General features: G+C 58.7%; 2 protein-coding genes across 5 annotated transcripts in view; both read left to right on the forward strand.

Annotated features, from left to right (window-relative positions):
• SEZ6L (seizure related 6 homolog like) overlaps positions 1-10,798 on the forward strand; it is a 37,512-nt gene extending 26,714 nt beyond the window's left edge. For 3 of the 4 annotated variants that reach the window (XM_071572181.1, XM_071572179.1, XM_071572178.1), the window contains 14 exons: positions 798-990; positions 1,520-1,705; positions 2,130-2,295; positions 3,016-3,182; positions 4,181-4,375; positions 4,464-4,602; positions 6,185-6,381; positions 7,038-7,232; positions 7,357-7,548; positions 7,761-7,955; positions 8,305-8,337; positions 8,454-8,568; positions 8,800-8,902; positions 9,199-10,798. In XM_071572181.1, coding sequence (XP_071428282.1) covers positions 798-990; positions 1,520-1,705; positions 2,130-2,295; positions 3,016-3,182; positions 4,181-4,375; positions 4,464-4,602; positions 6,185-6,381; positions 7,038-7,232; positions 7,357-7,548; positions 7,761-7,955; positions 8,305-8,337; positions 8,454-8,568; positions 8,800-8,902; positions 9,199-9,228 — 2,106 coding nt within the window. In that variant the 3' untranslated portion in view covers positions 9,229-10,798. The remainder of the gene's footprint in view (positions 1-797; positions 991-1,519; positions 1,706-2,129; positions 2,296-3,015; positions 3,183-4,180; positions 4,376-4,463; positions 4,603-6,184; positions 6,382-7,037; positions 7,233-7,356; positions 7,549-7,760; positions 7,956-8,304; positions 8,338-8,453; positions 8,569-8,799; positions 8,903-9,198) is intronic. The other variant, XM_071572180.1, reaches the window with a different exon arrangement.
• Positions 10,799-14,592: 3,794 nt separating this feature from the next.
• Positions 14,593-23,233, forward strand: ASPHD2 (aspartate beta-hydroxylase domain containing 2). The gene is made up of 4 exons (XM_071572075.1): positions 14,593-14,703; positions 17,099-18,214; positions 20,509-20,622; positions 21,658-23,233. The coding sequence occupies exons 2-4, from the start codon at positions 17,329-17,331 to the stop codon at positions 21,765-21,767; spliced, it is 1,110 nt and encodes a 369-aa protein (XP_071428176.1). The 5' UTR covers positions 14,593-14,703; positions 17,099-17,328; the 3' UTR covers positions 21,768-23,233.
• Positions 23,234-23,408: the final 175 nt, after the last annotated feature.

The following is a 23,408-nucleotide window of genomic DNA, read 5'->3' on the forward strand; positions in this document are numbered from 1 at the left end:
ATATAGAGCCCTGGGCTCACACACTTAAGGAAACAAACGATCTGATGAGCATCTTTCTGCTGAAATATGAGCCCATTTATTAAGCTAAATGGACGTGAAATGTAAATGTGAGGTTACTGCTCAACTATTTCCAAATAATAATTAAAGGCTTTTGGGACTACTCATTAGATGCACTTGCTGTGTGACTCCCCATCCACTCCTTTAGCTCAGTGGGGTGAGGGATCCTGGGGAGAATTCCCAATGTGTGGAGTGGATGGTGAGCATCAAACCCTGTGGAAGTGGCTGGTTTGGCTGCAGCCCTGTGCCTGGCAGCCCAGCGTGGCTCAGACCTCTGAGTCCAGGCCATAGCCATGCTTTGATTCTTTGAGATACAGCTCTGCTCCCAGGGGTGGTGTGGGTGGAGTTGGGACCTCCCTCATGGTACCCCTCCATCTTTCTCCTGTCTAACCCTCACACCTCTTCCCACCTGTTCAAATCCCTGGCTCCAGCAGGGAGAAGATGTGGGTCAGCTCATGCTGCTCAGTAGCATCCAGCTTGGAAGAGCATCTCTAGCTGCCTGCAGCTTCTGTCCCAGGGAGGGAGGAGGGGTCAGCAGTCAAGGGGGTCCCTCGAGCAGGACACTGGCTGCTGCATCACCTTAGGGCAAGCAGCTCCTGTCTGCAGTGGGACCCTGTGCTGGTGCAGTGCTCTGTGGGCACTGTGTGTCCAGGGCTGGGATGTGACCCCTCACCTGGAACCCTGCTGGGACCCCACCCCCCCCTTCACCCTGCAACTCACAGGTCTCTGCTTCCTCCCAGGTGAAGAGTGTGAACCTGTCAGATGGGGAGGTGCTGTCCATCCGCGGGGTGGACGGCGATGCCCTGGTGGTCCTGGCCAACCAGACCCTGCTGGTGGAGGGCCAGGTGATCCGCAGCCCCACCAACACCATCTCCGTCTACTTCCGCACCTTCCAGGACGAGGTGGTGGGGACCTTCCAGCTCCACTATCAGGGTGGGTGTCTCCCTGATGTGGGTAGGGGTGGGATGGGGGTCAGTCCCACCAGGCTGCAGGGGTGGGAGGGTGGTGGGCTCTGCCCTCACAGACTAGCTGGGCTCCTGTCCCACCACCTGCCCTTGCTCAGAGCATCAGCTGGGGTGGTCAAGGTGTTGTTCCCAGAGCAGAGGGTTCAATATGCCCTGATGTCCTCAACCCCAGTGCTGGCTGTGCCTTTCACACCCGCCTTGCCCTGTTTCAGTCCCTGTGCAGCAGCTCTTCCCACACTCACTCACACTGAGAGTCTATTTTTTACCTCAAAGAGCTGTAAAAAATAAAGGAGTTCAAGCAAATTATTTTTAAAATAGAAACTGGGTCTGGGCAAGAGCAGCAACAGGTGGGGAAGCAGCAGTGCAGGGAGTTGGCACCTGGCAGTTAGGTCCGCCTGTGACATGTGGGGACATCCAGCATGTTCCCACACTCACTTCCCTGTGGGGTGTCTGGGAGCAGATGAGCCCCAAGCTCCAAGTGTGTGTGCTTGTTCCAGTGTTTATGCTGAGCTGCAACTTCCCACGGAGACCTGACTTTGGAGATGTCACTGTGATGGATTTGCACTCGGGTGGAGTTGCTCACTTCCACTGCCACCTGGGCTATGAGCTGCAGGGCCCGCGGGTGCTGACGTGCATCAACGCATCGCGGCCGCACTGGAGCAGCCCCGAGCCCATCTGCTCAGGTACTGCACTCCTCGGGGCTGAGGGACACTGGGATCCACAAAGGAAAAAAGTAGTCCCTTTCTTTGAGACATGAGCTGAATGAGGTCCTGAGAGAGGGTGAAAATGGTGCCCAGCTCTGCAAACAGTGCAGCCTGAGGTACTGCAGTTGGCTGGGGAGTGACAGCAAAATCTGTCCTCTCATCAGGCAGGGAAGGAAAAGGAAATGACAGATTTTATGTGTATGTGTGAGTATATATGTGTATTTATGAGTATAAATATGTGTAGATAGAGCAAAGCCAAGCCAGGCAAGAGGTTTGTGCAGTAGGAACTGAGGAGAGCTGGGCAGGTGCCAGCAGGGGGGCTCATCCCCGGGCTGCGGTGGTACAGATGCCCCTGTCCCCTTTGCTCTGCCCATCCCAGTGGGGCTGTGCTCTGTTCTGGCAGCTCCCTGTGGTGGGACGGTCCACAACGCCACCATCGGCCGTGTCCTGTCACCCAGCTACACTGGAAACCAGTCCAGCAGCATGTACTGCGTGTGGGCCATCGGGGCACCCCCGGGACAGAAGCTGCACCTGCATTTTGAGAAGCTCTTGCTGACTGAGAAGGACAGGTGAGGCTCCAGGAGCCACCTGGGGGCTGCTGGTGGTTGTGAGGACTGTGGTGGTGAAGTCTGCCATTTCCCTGCACCCTTTGGATGGGGGGAGCTTTTCTGGATGCCAAATGTAGAATCATAGAATAATGAAATTGTTTGCATGGGAATAGCTCTCTAAGATCATTGAATCCAATCACTCCCCCAGCACTGCCAAGGCCACCATTAAACCATGTCCCCAAGTGCCACATCTCCACGGCTTTTAAATCCCTTCAGGGATGGTGACTCCACCACTGCACTGGGCATCACTGCTGGGACTGGACATGGCTTTTGGTCCTGATATCCAACCTAAACTTCTCCTGGTACAACTTGAGGCACAAGTTCCTTCTGTCCTGTCCTTTGTTCCCTGGGAGCAGAGCCCGATCCCCACCTGGCTCCACCCACCTGTATGGGAGTTGTAGAGAGCAAGAAGGTCCCCCCTGAGCCTCCTTTTCTCCAGGCTGAGCACTCCCAGCTCCCTCAGCTGCTCCTCATCAGACTTGCACTCCAGACCCTTCCCCAGCTTTATTCCCTTTTCTGGACATGCTCCAGCTCCTTGATGTTTTTCTTGCCATGAGGGACCCAAAATACACCAAAGCTGTGAAGTTCTCAGCTGGTCCCAGCTCCCCCACCTCAGACCTCCTAGGCTGGTGGGACACAAGAACTCCTGTCCCACATAACATGCTATGTCGTCCCATGCAGGATGGTGGTGTACAGCGGGGACACCAACCAGTCTGCTGTGCTCTACGACTCTCTGCGTGCAGACAGTGTGCCCTTCGAGGGGGTGATCAGTGATGGCTCCTCTATAAGGATCGACTTCCTCGCAGAGGAGCCTGCGGCCGCCACAGCTTTCAACATCCGCTTCGAAGGTGATGTGTCCTCACCACAGCCCGGCCTCAGCTCAGCCAGCACAGCCACCCTCGGGTCACCCCAGCAGTTACACACGGCTGTAGGGAGGGTGTCAGCTGCCACCCTCGGGTCACCCCAGCAGTTACACACGGCTGTAGGGAGGGTCTCAGCTGCCTTCAGCACTGACAGGCCTGGTGCTTCCCTGTGCCATTCTGCCTGTGTCACTGTGGGCACACAGGGTGATCTGAAACACATGGGTGCTGGAGGAGCTTTGTGGAATATGTTTGTCTAGGGATAAATAGGGAAAGAAATAGTGAAATAGCATTTTCTCCAGCAGAAAGGCTTATAAGTGAGATGAGTGTCCATGGGACATGTCTCCTGTGCAGGGGGTGCCATGTTCTGGATGAGTCACCTCCAAACCTGAGCTGGAAAGGCCGTTGGTGTCACAGGAATCACACAGCCCATGGTGACTGTCACCACCAGTTGCCCAATGTGTCCCCTTTCCTCAGACCACATAGTGTGGCATACTGTGCACTCAGCACATGCCAGTGGCAGGGATGGGGCTGTCCTGACTCCCACTTACCCATCTGCCATCCACTGGATCTGGCTCCTTCAGGGACAGCCCTGGCAGCTAATATGGCTTTGCTCAGTTGTCATTTAAGCAGATCCCACTGGAGGATCATTCCCATGGGAGACCTGTGTCCCTGAGCAGGCTCAGTAACACTGGTAATTCCAGGGTAAATGGCTCAGCAAACTCAGTGACCAGCAGTGCCATAAGCACATCCCTGGTGTGATACACCACAGGAGCAGGGTTTGGTTAAACACAACTCAGGACAGATAAATTGTTTTTAATTCTAATTGGCTGTAAAACATGCCATGGAAGAGGCTGTCCATGCACGGTGGGGATACAGGGATTGGTTTCTGGCTGGGGACAGTGGCAGAGCCCTGGGCTTACCCAGTGATCCCCCAGAGCACAGAGAAGCTCCATGTCCTTTGGCTAACAGGGCTTCTCTTCCAGCCTTCGAGCGGGGCCACTGCTACGAGCCCTACATCCAGAATGGGAACTTCACCACCTCTGACCCCACCTACAACCTGGGCACCACTGTGGAGTTCACCTGTGACCCTGGGCACTCCCTGGAGCAGGGCCCTGCTGTCATCGAGTGCATCAACATGCGGGACCCATATTGGAACGACACGGAGCCGCTGTGCCGAGGTTGGTGCCCACACTGTGGGCAATGCTAGTGGGGCAGGTGAGCAGCCCTGGGACCCCACTGAGCTCTGCCCACCTCCTACTCCCACAGCCACATGTGGGGGAGAGCTGACTGCCATGGCTGGGGTCATCCTGTCCCCCAACTGGCCGGAGCCCTATGCGGAGGGGGAGGATTGCATCTGGAGGATCCACGTGGGTGAGGAGAAGAGGCTCTTCCTGGACATCCAGCTGTGAGTAGCCTGGGATCTCAGTATGTGTCTCTGCCCCAACAGTGCTCAGCCCACTTCGCTGCAGTAACCTGCTCCCCTTGTCCCAGTGATCTGCCTGGGGGCATCCATGAGCTGGAAACAGTTTAATGTTTGGGCTGAATGTGAAATACAGGCACTAAAGGAGCAGAGCACCCAGCAAGCTCAGGCATGGGCTGAACATGCCAGGGTCAGAGGGGAACAGGATCCGATGCCAGGTTGGGAGCCCTTGGCACGGTAGTGCTGACTCTGCAGAGGGAGTCTCCTTTGATGCTGTTCTGGGTTTTCAGGAGAGGGACATGTTTCAAGTAGAGGCTTAGAGTGATTTTAAAGCTTTCTGTAAAATCCCAGTTTGAATCTCCCAGCTCACCTCTCTCAGCTCTGTGGGTGCTTGGGCTGAGCAGAACTGGAGGCCAAGCGTTTTGAAATCATCAGACATAAATGTCACTGAGAAAATCATGTTTGACAGAAAGCAGAGATTTACTACAAATGTCAGCTTGCCATGGGGATTAGCTGGGTTACTTCCAAGAACATTCCTAATGAAACGTTTGGGTATTGGCTCAGCAACCTCCTGTGGGGCCAGGAGCATCCTGGTGCTCTCCCCTGGCCCTCTCCTTTCCCTGCAGAAGGGGAGCACGGGGTGTCCCTGCTCCAGTCCCTCCTATACCACCCAGCAGTAAAGCGCTGGTTTCGGCTGTGCTCCCAGTACTGGTGCCACCTGTGCTCCCAGCGCCGAGAAGCCTTGCTGGGATGCGGACACGGCAGGACAGCGAGCCGGGAGGGGAGTGTCAGTGTCGTTGATGTGATCCGTTCAGCCAGTGAACCCGCCTGGCAGCAGCGCTGGCACCAGAGCCATGTGTCCCCCGGGACGTGCATCCATCTCGTGCCCTTGGCCTGGCAGCCGGGCGAGAGGGCGAAACCCCATCCTCTTCGGCTCCGGGGCAGCTCATCCCCGCCGTAGCCGGGGCGGATGGAGGCTGCGGCCGGCGGAGCCCGGAGCCCCCGGGCCGTCTCTGCCATTCGCGGGCCACCACTGCGCTCTGCTGGCCGCGGCGACGAGCGCGGCACCCCCGGGACTGGCACTGCCACGAGCGGGCAGGGATGCGCTGCCCCGGGAGCCGCTGGTACTGCCCCGGCCTCAACCCACCCAGAGCCACCCCCGGGGGGAGGAGGGAGCCGAGAGGTTTGTGGGGCTGCCGTTCGGAAACAGGCAAGGATGGGACGGTGCCACAGCGCTGCCCAGCCTGCTTGGAGAGGGGACAGGGAAGTGGAGAGGAATGGGATAGGGACAGGATGGGGATGGGATAGGGATGGGAATGGGAACAGGTACAGGATGGGGATAGGATGGGAATGGGACAGGGACAGGACATGGACAGGGATGGGGATGAGAGAGGGATGAGGATGGGACAGGATAGGGATGGGACAGGATGGGGATGAGCCACAAGGCAAGTTTGCTGCACTGCAGTGCTGAGGCAAGTGGTCACCTCACTCACTGCCCCTTGAGCCCCACACCATTGCATCTTGTCTGGATTCCCGGCCCTGCTCTCTGACTAAATTCTGCTCTCAGCCTGAACATCACCAACAGCGACATCCTCACTATCTACGATGGGGACGAGCTCACCGCCCGCATCCTGGGGCAGTTCGTTGGCAGCAGTGGCCCCCAGAAACTCTACTCCTCCAGTCCTGACCTCACCATCCAGTTCCACTCAGATCCTGCTGGGCTCATCTTTGGGAAGGGGCAGGGATTCATCATGAACTACATAGGTACGGAGAGTGGGGGGCTGGTGTGTCCCCTGCCTTGGATATGAAGGTGAGGATGTGACACACAGCCAGCCCAGGCTGTCCAGGTGCCACATCTGGAAATGGGAGGAAAGGCTGTGACATCAGCATTCCACATGCCACCTGCAGAACCCCCAGCCCAGCTGCAGGTCACTAGGTCAGACATTTCTGGGGTGTTCCCGTGTGTCTCCCTTCTCCAGGCTGGCAACAAGGCAGTGCCATTTTTAGTCCCTGTTAGCCTTTGTCTAGCCCAGAGGGAAAGAAATTACTGGAAATGGGGATGCAGGATCCACACACGCACCCTGTCAGGCATAAGCTGATGGCAAGGGAGGTCACTGAAGCCAGTCTCTGTGTGGGTTCTTGAGATGGATGTTTCCAGCTCCTTGCTGCAAAGTGGCTCAGACTGCACCTGGAGATGTCTGTTCAAAGAGCCCCCATCACCTACTGCTTCCCCTTTCGTTTGCCCAGGGGATAACACTTGAGGACTGGCTGTGGCTGTGCCTTTTGTGGACTGTGGGGCTGGAGACCTCTGGGGAGGGACAGGCACTGGGGAAGGGTCACAAATCCAGGTGTTGTGGCTCCAAGGAGGGCAGTGCCATGGGGTCTTACTTGGTGGGTGACAGAATCTCTCTTGGCTGCAGAGGTGTCTCGCAATGACTCCTGTTCTGACCTGCCTGAGATCCAGAATGGCTGGAAGACCACATCACACACAGAGCTGGTGAGAGGGGCCAAGATCACCTACCAGTGCGACCCGGGCTACGACATCATGGGAAGCGACACCCTCACCTGCCAGTGGGACCTCAGCTGGAGCAGCGATCCCCCCTTCTGTGAAAAGAGTAAGTGCCCCAGCAAAGTGCTGCTGTCCTCATTCCACACCCCTGTGATGGTGCTGGTCCTGCTGCCACGCCAAGGCTCCCTACTCTGAGGGGGCTCCATGCTCAGTCTTTGTCTTCTCCCCAGTTATGTACTGCACCGACCCGGGAGAGGTGGAGCACTCAACCCGTCTCATCTCTGACCCGGTGCTGCTGGTGGGCACCACCATCCAGTACACCTGTAACCCTGGCTTTGTGCTGGAGGGCAGCTCCCTGCTCACTTGTTACAGCCGCGAGACTGGGACGCCCATCTGGACCTCGCGGCTCCCACACTGTGTCTGTAAGTTAGGGTGGTCCCTCCTGCTCCCCCATTGTTCAGCTCCTCTTTTGGAGTCCCCTTTGCTGTGGCTGGGACCTTTCCCAGCACAGATGGTGGTGCAGAGCTTTGAGCTACCTGGAAGCAGGATGGGGTGAGACCTCGGATGCTTCCCAGCTGCCCCCAGGCTCCTTTTCTCCTTGATCTCACCCCAGATGTGTTTCATTCCCTTTCAGCTGAGGAATCGCTGGCCTGTGATAATCCAGGACTGCCAGAAAATGGGTATCAAATTCTTTATAAGCGCCTCTATCTGCCAGGAGAGTCCCTGACCTTCATGTGCTATGAGGGCTTTGAACTCATGGGGGAGGTGACCATCAAATGCATCCTGGGCCAGCCATCCCACTGGAGTGGACCCCTGCCCATCTGTAAAGGTAACACAGTGGGAGGCTGGGGACATGGGGACAGCTCATGCCTCTGTCCCCAACCTGGGGCAGCCCAGGGACCTTGGTCTGGCTGCAGACCCTGGCAGGTCTCTGGCTGGGAGCTGAACTCAGCTGAGTCCTGGGGCTTCTCTGGTTTTGGGCTGAGTGATCTCTGCTCGACCCAGCCCACTCAGTCCTGGCCATGGGACATCAAGACCTTATGAAAAACTGGGAGTTTGCAGTGTGGCTTGAGACCAAATGGGGCAGAACACACTGGGTCTGGGTTCCCCAGCAGCCAACAACTGCCACTGCCCAGTCAAACCCAGTTACATACCATAACTCTTCATTTGTCTTCCAGTGAACCAGGACAGCTTTGAGCATGCTCTGGAAGGTGAGTGATGTGTGTTTGCTGGATGCACAAGGCCCTCAGCCATGGGGAGGGGGAGAGGCAGTGAGGGGATCACACGGTGCCTGAAGATGCCAACATAATAGATCTTGTCCTTTCAGTAGCAGAAGCTGCTGCAGAGACATCACTCGAGGGTGGAAACATGGCCCTGGCCATATTCATCCCAGTGCTGATCATCTCCCTGCTGCTGGGAGGAGCGTACATCTATCTCACAAGGTGGGAATCAGGAGGGCTGGGAACCATCACAAAGCAAGCGCGACACGGCCAGGGCTGGCTCAGCATTGCTGTGCCCTTGCCAGCTGCACACCCTGACCACGGTCCTGGGGAGTGCTCCAGGGTCCCTGAGCTGCTGGTGGGGACCTGGGATGGAGGAACTGGGAGGTGGGGCTGGTCATGTTCTGTCCTGGGGTCAGCCCTTCAGCCCAGTGACTCCAGCATCTCCCACAGGTGTCGGTACTACTCCAGCCTCCGCCTGCCCCTCATGTACTCCCACCCCTACAGCCAGATCACAGTAGAAACAGAGTTCGACAACCCGATTTATGAGACAGGGGTGAGTCCTCCTGCACCTATCCTCCCTGGGGACTCTCCTGAGGGGTTTGACTGGGTGGGCAGCCATGGGATGAGTCCAGCCACACTGTTGTAGGAGTGCTGAGTGGGCAGGAATCTGTCTGTGCTGGTCACTCACCAGAAGCCAGGTGGGAGGCACAGAGGATGCAGGGTCCTGGCTGGGAAACCATCACTCCCCTGGAAACTAAACAACATTCAGAATCTCTGTTGCTGCCTAGGAATGGGGAGATGATCCTGAAATGCAGCTACTGCCCTCAACTGGCTTTTCCTTCCTTTCAGGAAACACGAGAATATGAGGTTTCGATATAAGGACAGCGGTAAGAGAGTCTCCGGCTGCAAACTTAATGTGCTCTCATAGAACTTCCTCAGTAACTAATCCAGAGACCACGTGGAGTTTGGTTGGACCCCCGGACCTGCTGTTGTCTTTCCTTTTGCCTCTTTATTGAAGATTTTACTGTTTTCTTCACTGTATTTATTCTATTTAAACTGCGATAGGTGTGCTGCCATGCCCTGGGCACGGGCAGCAGCGGGAGCCGGGGCAGAGCTGGGTTCTGGTGAGGCCAGGGGGGCATGGGGGCAGCTGCTGTGTCCCCCTCCATAGCAGAGTGTCTCCTGGCACTGCCCACACACACAGGGGAATTTTTCCAGTTCTGATGTTGTTCAAAATTAAAGATGTCTCCATTGCAAGAGCCTGCGGTTGATTGCTGGGAGCTGAGGTAGCGCAGGGTCCCCGCGGGGTCCCACCTGCAGCTCCCGGCTCCCCAGGTTGGACTCTCACCCGGGTGGCTCGGGTGGAACCTGTGCAGGGACCACCCTTGCTGTGGGGCTCAGGAAAGCTGCTTTCCAGGGAGCCGGGGCACTCATGAGGCACATGTCGCTTCCTTGTCCCACTTTGCACTGGATGTGGAGTGGCAGCAAGCCAGGACTCACGGGGTGATGCTCTGCAGGGAAGCACCAAGCAGGGAGCCCTAGGGGCACTGGGCAGCCCTGCAGTGAGCCGAGCTCGGCAGCTGGTGCCCCTCTGCTCACACCAGCTGTTTCTCTCCAGCAGCACCTGAGTCACCCTACCAGGAACACCCTGACCCAGTAATGGTCTGAGGCCACCCCTTGTCCCCAGGCAGCATCTCAGGGTAAGCAGGATGGGCTGAGCTGCTGTCACTGCTCCTGCTGCTGCAGGAGGGTCTGCAGCAGACCCAGGTGTGCAGATCCAGAGCAGCACATCCCGCCCAGCACTCCTGACTCAGCACCTAGGTGGGTCTCACAGCTGGGCAGGAGATGGAGAGGGGCAGGGGATTAAGATGGAGGTGTATTCGGGAAAGAAGGCAGATGGGATGCATGGGGGCTCTGGCATGGGAGCATCCCATGGGGAGCAGAACAGACAGAAATCAGCCCCTCAGAGCTGGTCCTGAACCCCAGTTCACCCTTGGCATCCCCTGTGCTCCTCCATCACCCCGGCCACTGGCAAGGCCACAGACCCCAGAGGGACACCTCATCCTCATGTCCCCTGTGTCACAGCCCCCAGACAGCCCCTGGGAAGGGCAGTGAAGCCACTGCCATGTCCTTGGCTGCTGGTGTCCTTCTTTTGTCCTTATAGAACAATCACAGCCGTGAGAGGCTGGGTTAGCTCGGGGTGGTAGTTCAGCTCTGCAGTGTACAGCTGGGATTTAGGGTTTTTCCTTTAAAAACAACGAATGTGTGTTTGTAATTTATAAAGGTTAAAAAAAAAAGAGAAAAAAAAAGAAAAAATGTGCCAAAAATGTACGAGGCATTTCATTTCCCTTCATACATGTCTGTTTTTATAAGAACAATGTGAAAATTGCTGGGATTAAATATTTTTCAACATGATAAAGTAGTTCCGTGGGAAGCTCTAGCATTCAGTATAACCTCGACACCAATTGTTCTGTACTTTTAAATGTCTGAAATCAGTTTGAAGAGACTTGGTCCTCAGGCTGCTGTGATGCAGGGGAGGGTAAGGGCCAGGTACGCTGCATGACCTGCTATGGGATGGTGGCCGATGCCACTGGTTGGCTCTGAATGCCAGATCCTGGCCTGTTGCTGCCCCACAGGGCCTCCTGCTCCCATGGGATGGAGGCACCTGAACCCTGATGGGGCACAGAGTGAGCTGGCACAGCCAGGGGGACATCTCCCCTCCCTGGGTCACTCTGCAGGAGCCAACGCTGGCTCCCCCTGCACCCACCGAACTCAGAATTGCCCATCCCATGCCAGCCCAGCCCAGTGATGTCTCACAAGGTGGGTGGGGGTCTGGGCCCTGTCCCGAGGCACTTGGGACCCCACTGGAGCCCCAAGGCCATGTCACATAGAACATACCGAAGGTTTTGGGGAGCCCTGTTAGCCCAGTCCCTCCGGGTCTCTCCTGCAGGTGTCCTGCTCACCCATCAGCTGCCCAACAACCTGTGGCTGTCACCTGGCAGCTCCTATGGCCAGGGCAGGGCAGCTCTCCAAAACCACAGGGAGAACATGGTGGGAGAGTGGGGGCTGGTCCACCTGCCTCTCTACAACTCTGCTCTGGCTGCATCCTGTGCCACTGCAGTGCAGAGCAGGCAGGCACAGCTCAGGGGGGGATCCTGGGGCTCAGTGGAAAAAATCCCCCTGGTGCTCCCTGGAGAGGCTGAGCTGCTCTGATGGGTGCAGAGACAAGCCTCCAGGAGTGTTCTTCCAGTATCAGGTGTGGGTAGGGCAGAGTCCTGCTTGGGAGCATGGTGGCAGGAGGGTGACTGTCACCTCATCAAGGAGCAGGGCTACCGGGACACCCCAGTTGAAACAGCATTTCCTTACACCTGCAGAGTTCCAGATGTCCCTGGCAGTGGGGAGGGATTGGGATGCTCAGCCCACCCCGTGCCCATGTAAATGCTCTTTCCCAGGGCATCTAACACCCAGCCAAAGAAACCTGGGGGGCCTCCCATTCATCCCTACACCTCCCTGCCGAAAACAATGCAACAACCCTGCCCTCTCCAAATGTGCTTTTAAGCAAGGTTATGCTGTGACATCGATAATGGCTTTGCTTAGCAGCTGCCAGGCTAATGCACAGGGGGCGAGAGAGCCAAGGCTCTGATGCAGAGCATTCCTGGGGGAGGGAGCTTGGGTTATTTTTGGACAGAGATTGCAAGAGAATTAAAATGAAAGGAAGAAAAAAAAGCCTTGATGCTGCCATTCCTCCTCAGTGACGTAAAGTCGGAGCCAATCTCTGGCCTCGCGTGTTGTGCTGCAGATGAAGCTTTGTCTGGGCACAGCAGCCTCGGCCACAACCCACCTCCCCCCTGCACGGGGCTGAGTGAGGGGACACAGTGGGGCCATGCCATGGCAGCCACGTGGCTGAGGGACCCCTGAGCTCTGGGTGGGGGAGAGCTGCAGGGACTTGCCCTGACTCCTTTCCAGGCACAGCATCCCTGCCTGGTCTGGGAGAGGCACAGCATCCCTGCCCACCTCAGCCGAGGCACAGCATCCCTGCCCAGCCCAGAAGGACTGGGAAAAGCCCTGGAATGCCCTTGGCACAGCTCTACCAGTGACGCCCTGGCAGGAGCCCAGTCTGCAAGCAGCCTCCTGGCTCCAGTGGTTCCTTCTCCCTTTTCCCTAGATGTCATCCTGGGGCAGACACAGTGTCCTCCCCTCAGCCACTGCCAAAACTGTGCCTGTGTTCTGCCAGGGCTGGGATTTCCTGGAGTGTTTAGGCTGGAGCTGGGACAGTGCCCCTTCCTGTGCCAAGGAATCATAAAATCATGGAATCACAGAATGGCTTGGGTTGGAAAGGACGTTTAAAGGTTATCCGGATCCATGGGACACCCTCCACTAGACCAGGTTGCTCCAAGCCCCATTCAACCTGGCCTTGGACACTTCCAGGGATGGGGCAGCCACAGCATCTCTGAACAACCTGTGCCAGGGCTTCACTACCCTCACAGGGAAGAATTTCCTACTAATATCCAGTCTAAACCTATTCTCAGTTTAATGCCATTCCCTCTTGTCCTGTCACTCCACAGGCCCTTGTCCAAAGTCTCTCTACAGTTCTTTTGGAGCCCCAGAAGAAAGCTGGGGCAGGTTGTCCCATAGGGAAGACACAAGTGGCAGAGCTGTGGACCAGGGCCTGGAGGGGGGCAGTGAGGGCAGGGAGCAGAAGGCAGAGGGAGGAGAGAAAGAATGAGAGAGCCCAGACCCTCGGAGTCTGCGGCCACCAACAGAAGGATCTTCCAGGAGCAGGAGCTGCTGGCTGAGGTGGGGGGTCTGGGAAGCAGCAGGGTGGAATAAACTCCTGTTCCTTTCACCCTGCAACACACAACACTCCCAGAGCCCTGCAGCAGCAAACTGGGGTGGGGAATTCTGGTGGGAGCATGGGGAGGCAGCAGGAGCAGGCAGGAGTCAAAAAATGTGCCAGGACAGAAAACAAGAAGTAGCTTAGGTCTGCAATAGCAGGGGAAGAGGTTGCTCAGAGGAAGCACATACACAGGTGAGAGGCTGAGCAGGGCCAGCTCGAGCAGCGACTCGGGAGGATGCGTGGCCACAGGATAGCCAAACCTGCAAAACAAGGCATGGTTTTCCTTGTGCCAGGAGCAGTGACACGTGTCCCACGCAGCTCCACGTGGCACTGCCAGAGGGCAGGGCAGTGAGCTCTGCCCGCACCCAGGCTCTGCCTGCACCCCAGCTCTGCCTGCACCCTGGTTCTGCCTGCACCCTGCTAAGCCCAGCAGCTCACCAGCGACCAGTGGAGTGGAGGAGGGAGGGCCAGAGAACTGGAGCTCCTGTGCCCCCGGATCTGACAGCAACGGCTTAAGTGAACAGGAAATGGGCTGGGGGAGAAGAAAAGGAAGCAGGAAGGCTTACAACAAACTGTTTCTCCACCAGCACTTCAGAGTTGTTAAGGGACATCTCAGCCTGAACCATTCTCTCGCTACCCCGGGTGCCACAGCACATGCTCACATCCTTGCCGAGGTATTCCCTGGCTGCCTGCATCCTGGCCACTGCTTCCCCAGGAGCTCCTGTCCCCTGCATGCCAGAGGCACACATCCTCCGGGACCAGCAATCCCTGCATCCTCCAGGGCTGCGGCCCCAGAGAGCTGAATCTGCGGAGCCGGTACTCCCTGCTCCCAGAATCCCTGGGTGCTCTCACCCTGGAGCCACTACTCTCTGCATCCCTGGGTGCCAGCATCCTGCTCATCTCCACTGCTGCATCCCTAACAACCTGTGTCCCTGGAGTCAGTATCCCGTCCCCTGGGTGCCTGCATCCCCGCGTGCTCCCATCCCTGGGACCACCATCCCCGGGACCAGCATCCTCTGCACCCTGACTGCAGCAGCTCCCAGTGCCTGAATCCTCGGAGCTCGTGTCCCTGCGCGTCCCCTGCACCCCTCGGTGCCCCCGCCGCTGCAGCTCGGTCCCCGCGTCCTCGGGGCCGCGTGGCGGAGGCTCCCGCCGCCGGGACGGGCCATCCCCGCCGCCTCCAGCCGCTCCATCCCCGGACCCCTCCCGAGTGCCGCATCCCCGCCGCTTCCCCCGCCCCTCGGCGCTCCGGGTGCGCGGGGCGGGGGCGGGCGCACAGCCCCGAGGCCGCGGCGAGGGGCGGACGCGGGGGCGGGTGGTGCGGGGCTGGGGCCGGGGCCGCAGCTGCCGCCCGGCGCGGGGCCGGCGGGGGCGGCGCGGCCCCTCCTGCCCGGGCTGCTGGGAGTTGTGGTCCGCGGCGGCGGCGGCGGGAGGAAGGAGCGGCGCGGCGCGGAGCGGAGCGGAGCGGTCCGGAGCGGAGCAGAGCGCGGCCCCGCACGGCCCGGCGCGGGCAGCAGGTCGGTACCGCAGCGCACCGCAGCGCATTGCGGGGGGGGGGCGCAGGGCGCGGCGCGGGAGCGGAGCCCGAGGCGGGGGCACAGTCCGCGCCCCCCGACCGGGGCAGGGGCGCGGCGCTGGGAGGGCGACACGGCCGCTCTGAGTGACAGCACGGCCGCAGGTGCCACCGCCACGGCGGGCGATGTGACACCAGCACGGCAGTGCCACCGCCACGCCGGGTGATGCAGCCACACTGGTGACACCCGCTGACGCTGCCACGCTGGGTGACACCGTCACACTGGGTGAGAGCAGCGTGCGGGTGACTCCGTCACACTGGTGACACTGCCGGGGTGGCATGCTGGAGGAGAGGGCGGGGGGCCACCCACGGCTCTGGCTCAGGAGTGGCAGTGGGCACCCACCTCGCCCCAGCGCTTCTGCTCCTCGTGCCGCTCCCAAAGGCGACGCCGGCCGTGAGCACATCCCTGCTGCGCGTCCCGGTCACCGCGGGCCCGTGGCCTGGGCCGAGCAGAACCTGCTGCCTACAGGAGTTGCCAGGGCCACCACGGAGCCACCGAGATGCAACTTTGTGCTGCATCGAAGCCTCTGCCTTCCTTATGTAACGCAGCTGCTGCTGGCACGGTGCTCGCCTCCACGTCCTGCACAACTTCGGTGCATCGTGGAATTGATCTCCACTCCCTGGAATGGCTCTGCGTGCAGCATTCATTAGCTGAGCAGCCTTTTCTGGCATCTCAGGCCAGGGGGGCCGGATGGGACCACCCATGTAATTGCAGGGCCGTGGCTGGAAGGTGCCAGCACGCAGTGGGTGCCCTGGGCCGGTCCTGGCCCCGCAGTGTCTGCTGGGAGCGGTGCTGTGTCTGGGGCCCTGCTCCAGGCACAGCCCCTCTGGAAGTGGGTTTGCTGTGGGGTGTCTGTGCCAGCACAGGAGGCAGCTCCCAGGATGGATCCCATGAAGTCTCTGTCCATAGGAGCCCAGGGCTGCACAACCCAAGGCCCCAGGACTGCCAGACTCTGGGGCTGGGAAAGCAGCGTGTGGGCACAGGGGCTTTGGTCTCTTCTTGCTCTGATGGTTCCCCCGGATTTTGCCCCTTTAAAGTGTTGACAGCAGCAGTGGGGCCGTGTTTGTGCCGTGCTGCCCTCACAGGGTGTGACTCTGGCCTGGGGTCCCCGAGGCTGTGGAACCCCCAGCTCTGCCCCCCGTTGTCAGTGGGTCTGACCAAGCCTGGCTGCTGTGCTGGGGTGACTCCCTGCTCCCTTGGCAGAGTGAGAGCTGCCCTGAATACAGATCACACCAGGGCTCTGCTGACTTCCTTGGCACACACTGGCCCTGCAGGGAGCATGGGGGGGACTGTGCCCCCCTTAGGGGACACCCCTGGAACAGACTCTGTGGTTGCACCCCAGGAGCTGAGGGCCGGGCGAGGGAAAGCAGCGTGTCTGGAGGGATGCCAGCTGTGGGATGGAGGAAAGTTATCTTAAAATTCCCTGGAGGCTGTGGTGTGCCACGTGGATTGGAGATCCTGGGACGGGGCACGCAAGCAACGTGCCACAAGGAAGTAGGGTGGAGGAAGGCTGACTGTGTGGATATTCCTCCCTGGGGTGTAACTGCTTGAAACCCTTGTTACCAGGTCTGCACAAGGTCCCGCCTGCAGAGTCAGGTCCCTCTTGCAGTGTCAAGTCCCTGCTGCAGCTTATCCCCATCACCATAGATAAGGAAATGCATGTGTAGAGGATGCAGGACCTTGGTAAGAAGGGCTAGGAAAGGTTTGGATGACTTCCCTGCTCATAAACCCATTCTGCTCCTTAGAATCAGTGCTCTCACAGATGAGCTGGTGACGTAAAACAAGCCAACCCCAACCTGCCCCTGTGGCCACCATCCTGACATTCCACTGTGCCCACATGCCCTTGCCAGTCTGACCAAGTGCTGGGCTCTCAGACAGCTCAGTCTCTGGAGGGAGAGTCACTTCAGGGTGGTTAGATGGGGGGGGGGTAAACTGTTGTGCTGCCACATAGGGCTGTGAAGTGTCTATTGCCAGTGTCTATTGCCTTATCAGCCAGATTTCAGACATGATAAGGCAGCAACCTAGGAGAGAAACAAGAGGAAGAGCAGGAAGGGAGGTGGTCACTGGGCTGGTGGGAAGTGGATCTGAGTGTCTCTGTCACCTTCCACTTGGACACTTGTGGAAGATGCTGTTGGAAGGGTTGTGGGGTTTACTTGGCATAGGATGATGTTGGGCTCCTGGGCAGGGAGAAGGGCTCCTCATTCTTCATCCCTTTCCTGAGGAGCTGGTGTCCTGCACAGCCCTGGGACATGGCCCTGGCTGTGCCCTGTGCACTGACCCCCTGCAGGGCCTCCAAGTGGCATCTCCCTCCCTAACACCTCTGGGTTTCTCTCCCCAGATCCTCCCTCCAGGGGACCCTTTCAGGATGATCAACTCAGGAGCACTGGCGGGGACCCTCCAGGCACATCACTGCTGACCCAGCACTGGGACCCTCGGGCAGCCTGGCCGCCCCCCTCCCTGGGCGCTGCCAGCTGCTGCCACCAATGCAAAGCTTCCAGGAGTGCAGGGGACAGCCACCACTCCACTTCCCCATGGCAGCCCCTTCCCGCCGCAGCCCAGCCCAGCTGCATGGTGTGGGTGCCCCTGAGACCCACGAGGACTGACCGCTGGGCCCCATTGCACGTGCCCACCCCCTGTGGCACCACCATGTCTCTGGAGTGGCTGATGGGCTGGAGCTGCTCCCTGGATGGACTCCGGGATTTCATTGCCACTGGCATCCAGTCCTTCCGGGACTGCGATGCCACCGCCCTGGCCGCCGTTGCCTGCCTCATGGTCCTCTTTGTGTGGTACTGCTACCACGTGGGGCGGGAGCAGCCCCGCGCCTACGCCACCGTCAACGCACTGATGCAGAGTGCGGAGGCCAACGGGGTGCAGAACGGGTACGTGTACTGCCACTCGCCCGAGTGCGTGCGCTGCACCCACCATGACGGGCTCAACCAGAAACTCTACCACAACCTGCAGGAGTATGCCAAGCGCTACTCCTGGTCCGGCATGGGCAGGATTCACAAGGGCATCCGCGAGCAGGGCCGCTACCTCAACAGCCGGCCCTCCATCCAGAAGCCAGAAGTCTTCTTCCTGCCTGACTTGCCAACCATGCCATACTTCTCCCGGGACGCTCAAAAGCACGACGTGGAGTTGCTGGAGCGCAACTTCCAGACCATCCTCTGTGAGTTTGAGACCCTGTACAAAGCGTTCTCAAACTGCAGCCTTCCGCAAGGATGGAAAATGAACAGCACACCCAGCGGGGAGTGGTTCACGTTCTACCTGGTGAACCAGGGCATGTGCGTGCCCAGGAACTGCCGGAGATGCCCACGGACGTACCGCTTGCTCGGGAGCCTCCGCACCTGCATTGGCAACAATGTCTTTGGGAACGCATGCATTTCTGTGCTGAGCCCGGGCACTGTCATCACAGAGCACTACGGACCCACCAACATCCGCATCCGCTGCCACCTCGGTGAGTGCCCAGCGCAGTGGCTCGTGTTGTCTGGGAGCAGTGCTGGGGGCTGCAGTGGTGCCTGGGAGCAGAAGCCCCTAACAGGCCTCTGTCACCCCATGCTCTTGGGGTTCAGTTGCCAGTTGCAGCCCCAGAGGGCTCGGGCACCTGCTGTGCATTGGCCTGAGGGAGGTTTATAGGGCTTTGATGGCAGCAGCCCCGTCAGGAGAGGCTGGTGCTCAGTCCCTGGGTATCTGACATCCCCAGGGTCCCCAGCTCAGCAACAGGAGGGCTTCTCCTCCTCACACTGACCCAGAGCTGCGAGCTCTTACTAGTGCAAGATGTATGGCCGATTTTACACAAGGGTCTCTGAACAGCCCCCACTCTTCAGGAAGGCCCCTCTCCCCTCCTCTCCCCTCCCAGGATGTGGCTCAGCCTGGGGTGCTACTCCACGAATTGTGTTGTGCCACTGGCAGCTCCCCTCTCCTGGGATCGGGAGTGCTCTGCCTGGTACATGGGTGGATGGGAGCAAAGATACTGCTTTGGGGTTTGCAAAGATGCAAATGATGGCTGGGAGGTCCCGAGGGGTCCCTTCTGGTGGGTCAGGTGCTGATCTGGTGGCACAGTGCTCTCTGCTCTGCAGCCACCAGGATGGGGAGAACCCACACGGCACAGATGGCCAGGCTGGCAGCAGCACCGATCGTGCTGGGGGAGGCACCACACAGGCATGGCTGGCAAACACCAAGCACGCCTGTTCAGCCAACAACTTGGGTAAACACACCCAGGCAGTGATGGCCATTTATTTGGATTGGGAATCATTTTCAGGAGCTGCTGGGCAGCTGGGACCTGCCCTTGCTGGTGTCAGGAGGAAGCCCATCACTGACCCCTCTCTCTGGTGTGCTCAGGCATTTGCTCCCCTGGCAAGGGCTGGCAGCAGTTCCTAGGAGGGGGCCAGTGAGGTCCAGGCTGGTCAGGTGAGCACAACTGGAGCATGGACGCCCTGGACAGACAGGTGATGCAGGTCATTCCCTTGTCCTTCCACTAGGACACTGCACTGTGCCAGGGGCACACAGACACCCCACTTTGGTGCTGGGGATGTGGTTCTCACTGTACCCAGGGCATGGATGTATTTAAGAGATAACCTGCTCTTTCAGGCAGCTTGCTCTGCAAAGCCAGCACAGCCACTGGCATGGCCGAGTCACTCTCAAGGATTTACTTCAACCCCCAGACGTGGGCACCAGTTCTGCCCCTCCCTGGGCCAGGGCAGCATCTCTGGGGTGTGATGGAAGGTCTGCAGGCTGCTGCTGCCTCTGCCATGCATCCTCAAGCAGCTCCACTCCCTCTTTTCAGCCTCTCCAGCTGAGGCTGTTGTGCAAGGAAATGGCTTTGGGTTTTGTAGGCTTTGAAACAGCAGCTTTGTACTCCCAGCTCTGCTGAGCAGCTGGGAGTCCCTGCTGTGCTCGGTTTTGGCATCCCTCTCAGATCTGTTCTGCTCATTTGCTGCATCGTTACCGTTCAAGAACCACGTGAGCCCTGACCCCTTTCTCTGCCACAGCTGCATCCTCAGGGCAGGTTGGCTCTGCAGCAGCTCCAGCGTCCCCTGCACTGCGGGGAGTGACAGTCCTGATGCAGAAGGTGATGGGATCAACCCTTGTCAAACTGGTCTGTCTTGTGCTTGTATCACAGGAAAAGACCTATTTTATGTCTATTATTATCCTTCTCCCTGTGGTGCTCACAGAGCTGCTTCTCTAGGAGGGTTTTGTGATGCCCCTGGATTTCTGTCCTTGCAGCCCAGTGGGCCCCCCTGTGGCAGCACCTCGGGTGGGGACTGAGGGACGGGGCAAGTGCTGAGCCATGCAAGGTCCATGGGGAGCTTGAGGCAGAGGCAGAATTGAGTCCATTTGCCAGTCCCAGTGCAGCAGTTCCCGCTTTCCCAGCCTTGCCCTGGGCAGGGTCAGCACAACAGAGCTGGAGCAAGAACCAAACAGAATCTGCCTTTGGTCCTGAAGCTGGAAAACCTCCCAGGAGCCTGGTTCCCTAAGCACACCCCAGGGCCCTGGGGACTGGGAAGCTGGTCCAGATAAAAAAGCAAGTGCCTGCGGTGCTGAGTTCAGTGGAGACAGCGGGAGGAGTGGGCAGGGAGTGGGCAGGGGCTAAGCTGCCCCAGGCTTGGGGCTCAGGTCACTCCCTGAAAGGAAGCAGCCCCTCAGCAGCAGCATGAGGCTCACATGGGGCTTGCTGTTCATCTCTGTTGCCCTGTCACAGGGAACACAGCACTGCCTGACCCTGCCTGTTCTCTCTCTTTGTGCCTGAAGGTCTGAAGACGCCCAGCAACTGTGAGCTGGTGGTGGGGGGCGAGCCCCAGTGCTGGGCTGAGGGCCGGTGCCTGCTCTTTGATGACTCCTTCCTGCACACAGCATTCCACGAAGGTGAGCGTGAATTCAACGTGTCTCACAGTGTCCCTTCTGTTGGCAGGGTCTGGGAAGGAGTGGGTGGACAAGGACACCTGTGCCCAGTCCCTTCTCCTGCCACAGCAGGGCTGGAGCACCTGTATCCCATGGGGCTTGGACTGGTGCTGCCCTTGTCTTGCACCACATGGGTAGCAGCTCCATCCCTGGCGCAGGGGGACTCACTCATGAAAATGCTCTCTCTGCCTCAGGGCATCCAGTGCCCCTTTCCCAGCGGAGCCTTGGAGCCCCCACAAACCTGCCGAGGGCTTGCTCCCATCCTGACCTGGTTTTGGTGCTTCCACAGCACTACCAGCCCTGCATGGGGCCCAGTGACCTTCTTCTTGTCCAGGGCTCCTCTCTCTGCCATGGCAGCCAGCATGGAAAGCCTTCCTTCATTCCCAAGCTGTGCAGGGCAGCTCAGGCTGTGATGCCACAGCCTCAGCATCCTCTGGCTTTGCGCTGCCACTGCAGCCGCCCTGTTACAGGAGCAGCTTGGCACAGCAATGCCAGCGATGCCTTTGTCTCTGGCACAGGGGGAACATCCTCCCTGCCGCCTGGGTTGTTCCTCCCTCCATTGCTGATGGAGGCTGTTCCACTTCAGCTCTCCCAGATTAACCGGCATTAGTCGCCGATGGCGTAAAAGCATCAGGCAGAGCTGTTCTACACAGGGGAGTGTGTGGAGGGAATGGGAGAACAAAAGCTGTTGCTTCCACATAACCTGCTGTGGGATTGGGAAGCGCAGCTCTGTGCAGGGCTGCAGGGCCCGGAAGGCTGCAATGGCGCAGCAGCTGCTCCCTGCACAGATCCAAGGTGCAGCTGCAAGAAGGGTGAGCACAGAATCCTGCCTTGGCCCTGCCGTGGGAATCCTCTGAGTGCTCAAAGCAGGCCTAGAGCCCTGGCAGGGAGGACCCTGCCAGCTACTGGAGCTGCTGGGCTCCCAGTACACAGGTGTTTACTGGGGTTGCACTGGTCAGGTGCCTCCCCGCTCTCACCCTGCACTTCCATTCTACCCAGGTGCCCCAGAGGATGGTCCCCGCGTGGTCTTCATGGTGGACCTGTGGCACCCCAACGTGGCGGCTGCTGAGCGCCAAGCCCTTGACTTCATCTTTGCGCCGGGACGGTGACGGCACTGCCCGGCCTGGTGGGCTCAGGGCAGCCGTGGGTGGGCGGCTGTGCCGGCTCGGCCCCGCCACAGCTCCGGGGCTGCACTGGAACCTTCCTCCCAGCACACAGCCCTGGTCCTCCCTCAAGGGAGGGGGCTCTTGTAAATGGAAACTGTGACGTGTATCAGCGCCCATCTCCCTCCTCCATCTTTGGCTTCAGGGATTCTTTTCTCCCCCCACCGTGGCTCGCTGCCCTCCATGCTCCTACGTGTTCTGTTGCTACTGTGTTTTGCAGTGTTCAGAAGTAGAGTAACAAACCCAAGGGTGTCCATTTGAATGTAATAATGTAAAATTTCTCGTGGTCATCAGAGGAACAAGACACACACATCATAACAGCCAACCAGCCCAGCACAGCACTCAGCCTGCGCTGCCTGGCTGCAGTTCAGGAAGGATGGACAGACGGACACTGGGGGCTGCAGTGGTACCCCTGGGCAAGGGTTGCTCTGGCTGAGGCTGATGGGGCTGGCAGGGCATAGCTCTGCCTACAAAGAGCCCTCCCAACACGAGCCCAGAGGCTCCTGCTTCCTTCCCTATCTGCTAGGTGGGGGTCCCCAGCCCTCCGGTTCTCAGAAACCCCTTTTGTCAACCAGAAAGGGAGCAGAACCCACTGCTTTGAACTGCAGGTGTCCCCAGCCCAGCAAGACAGCGAGGCCAGGGGTGCCCCAACATACACCCTGCCAGGGGACAGAGTCCTGCTCTTCAGTCTGTCCAAGGGCATTATCCATTGCCCAAATCCCCTCCTTGCACTATGTGTAAACTTGAGTTTTCACAGCTCCAGTTGGGAAGCCCTGCAGGGACAAGGATGCTGTTTGGGAATGCAGAGTGGGGGTTTTATTTGTCTGTAGGAAGAAAGGAGGTCACTATTCCTTCTGGGAGGTCACCATTCCTTCTGCTGCTTCATTTCCTTTCCTTGAGCCAGGGCAGGTGCACACAGCAGCAGCTCACGTGGACCTGACACCAAAGGAAAGGTTCCCAAGGCAGAGGGATTAACACAGCAGCCCGAGGAACAAGCCCCCCACCCCGGGGTCCTGCCTACCCAACATCCACCTGCTTTTTCTGAAGGCACCCAGCACCCAGGGTCTGTCTGGGGGACAGTTGATGACATCCTACCTGAGAAGCACAGCGTGCCGTGGCTGATCCCCACTGTCCTTGCTGGGGGCCACTCAACTCCCTGCCCTGCCTGGGATGGAACACAGCCCCAGCCCCCCACAACTTCTTTACAGACTTTTCAGTGATTCAATTGCAAGATAAGGCAGAGATTTCAAATACATCTGAGGTATTTTTTACACCCGTCTTGTTACAGACTCTCTGAAATGCATGATTTCTACACGCATTGGCTACCTGGCCACAGGCCCTGGGGAAGCAGTTGGCTCTGTCCAACAGTTGGTAACATTCATAAGTGGATAAGCAAAGATTATCAATAAACAGTTGTGCTGAAAACAGAAGGGGCTCTGCCTGCTGCTCTAGTGGGTCCAGGGTCAAGTGAACACTGGGAGGTTGGGTCCTGCTTATCCCAGCAGCTCAGCTGGCTGCTGGTGGGGAGAATGCGGTGGAAGAGCAGGAGCTGTGGGAGGGGGCATGGGTCCATTTGCCAGTGATATG

This window comes from Pithys albifrons, chromosome 17 (genome assembly GCF_047495875.1).
Source record: "Pithys albifrons albifrons isolate INPA30051 chromosome 17, PitAlb_v1, whole genome shotgun sequence".
NCBI classification, from domain to species: domain Eukaryota; kingdom Metazoa; phylum Chordata; class Aves; order Passeriformes; family Thamnophilidae; genus Pithys; species Pithys albifrons.

Coding starts and splice junctions, on each gene's coding strand:
- ASPHD2 (XM_071572075.1), top strand. CDS start 17,329: ATGGTGTGGGTGCCCCTGAGACCCACGAGGACTGACCGCTGGGCCCCA. Junction 18,215..20,508: donor CCGCATCCGCTGCCACCTCG/GTGAGTGCCCAG, acceptor TTGTGCCTGAAG/GTCTGAAGACGCCCAGCAAC. Junction 20,623..21,657: donor GCACACAGCATTCCACGAAG/GTGAGCGTGAAT, acceptor CATTCTACCCAG/GTGCCCCAGAGGATGGTCCC.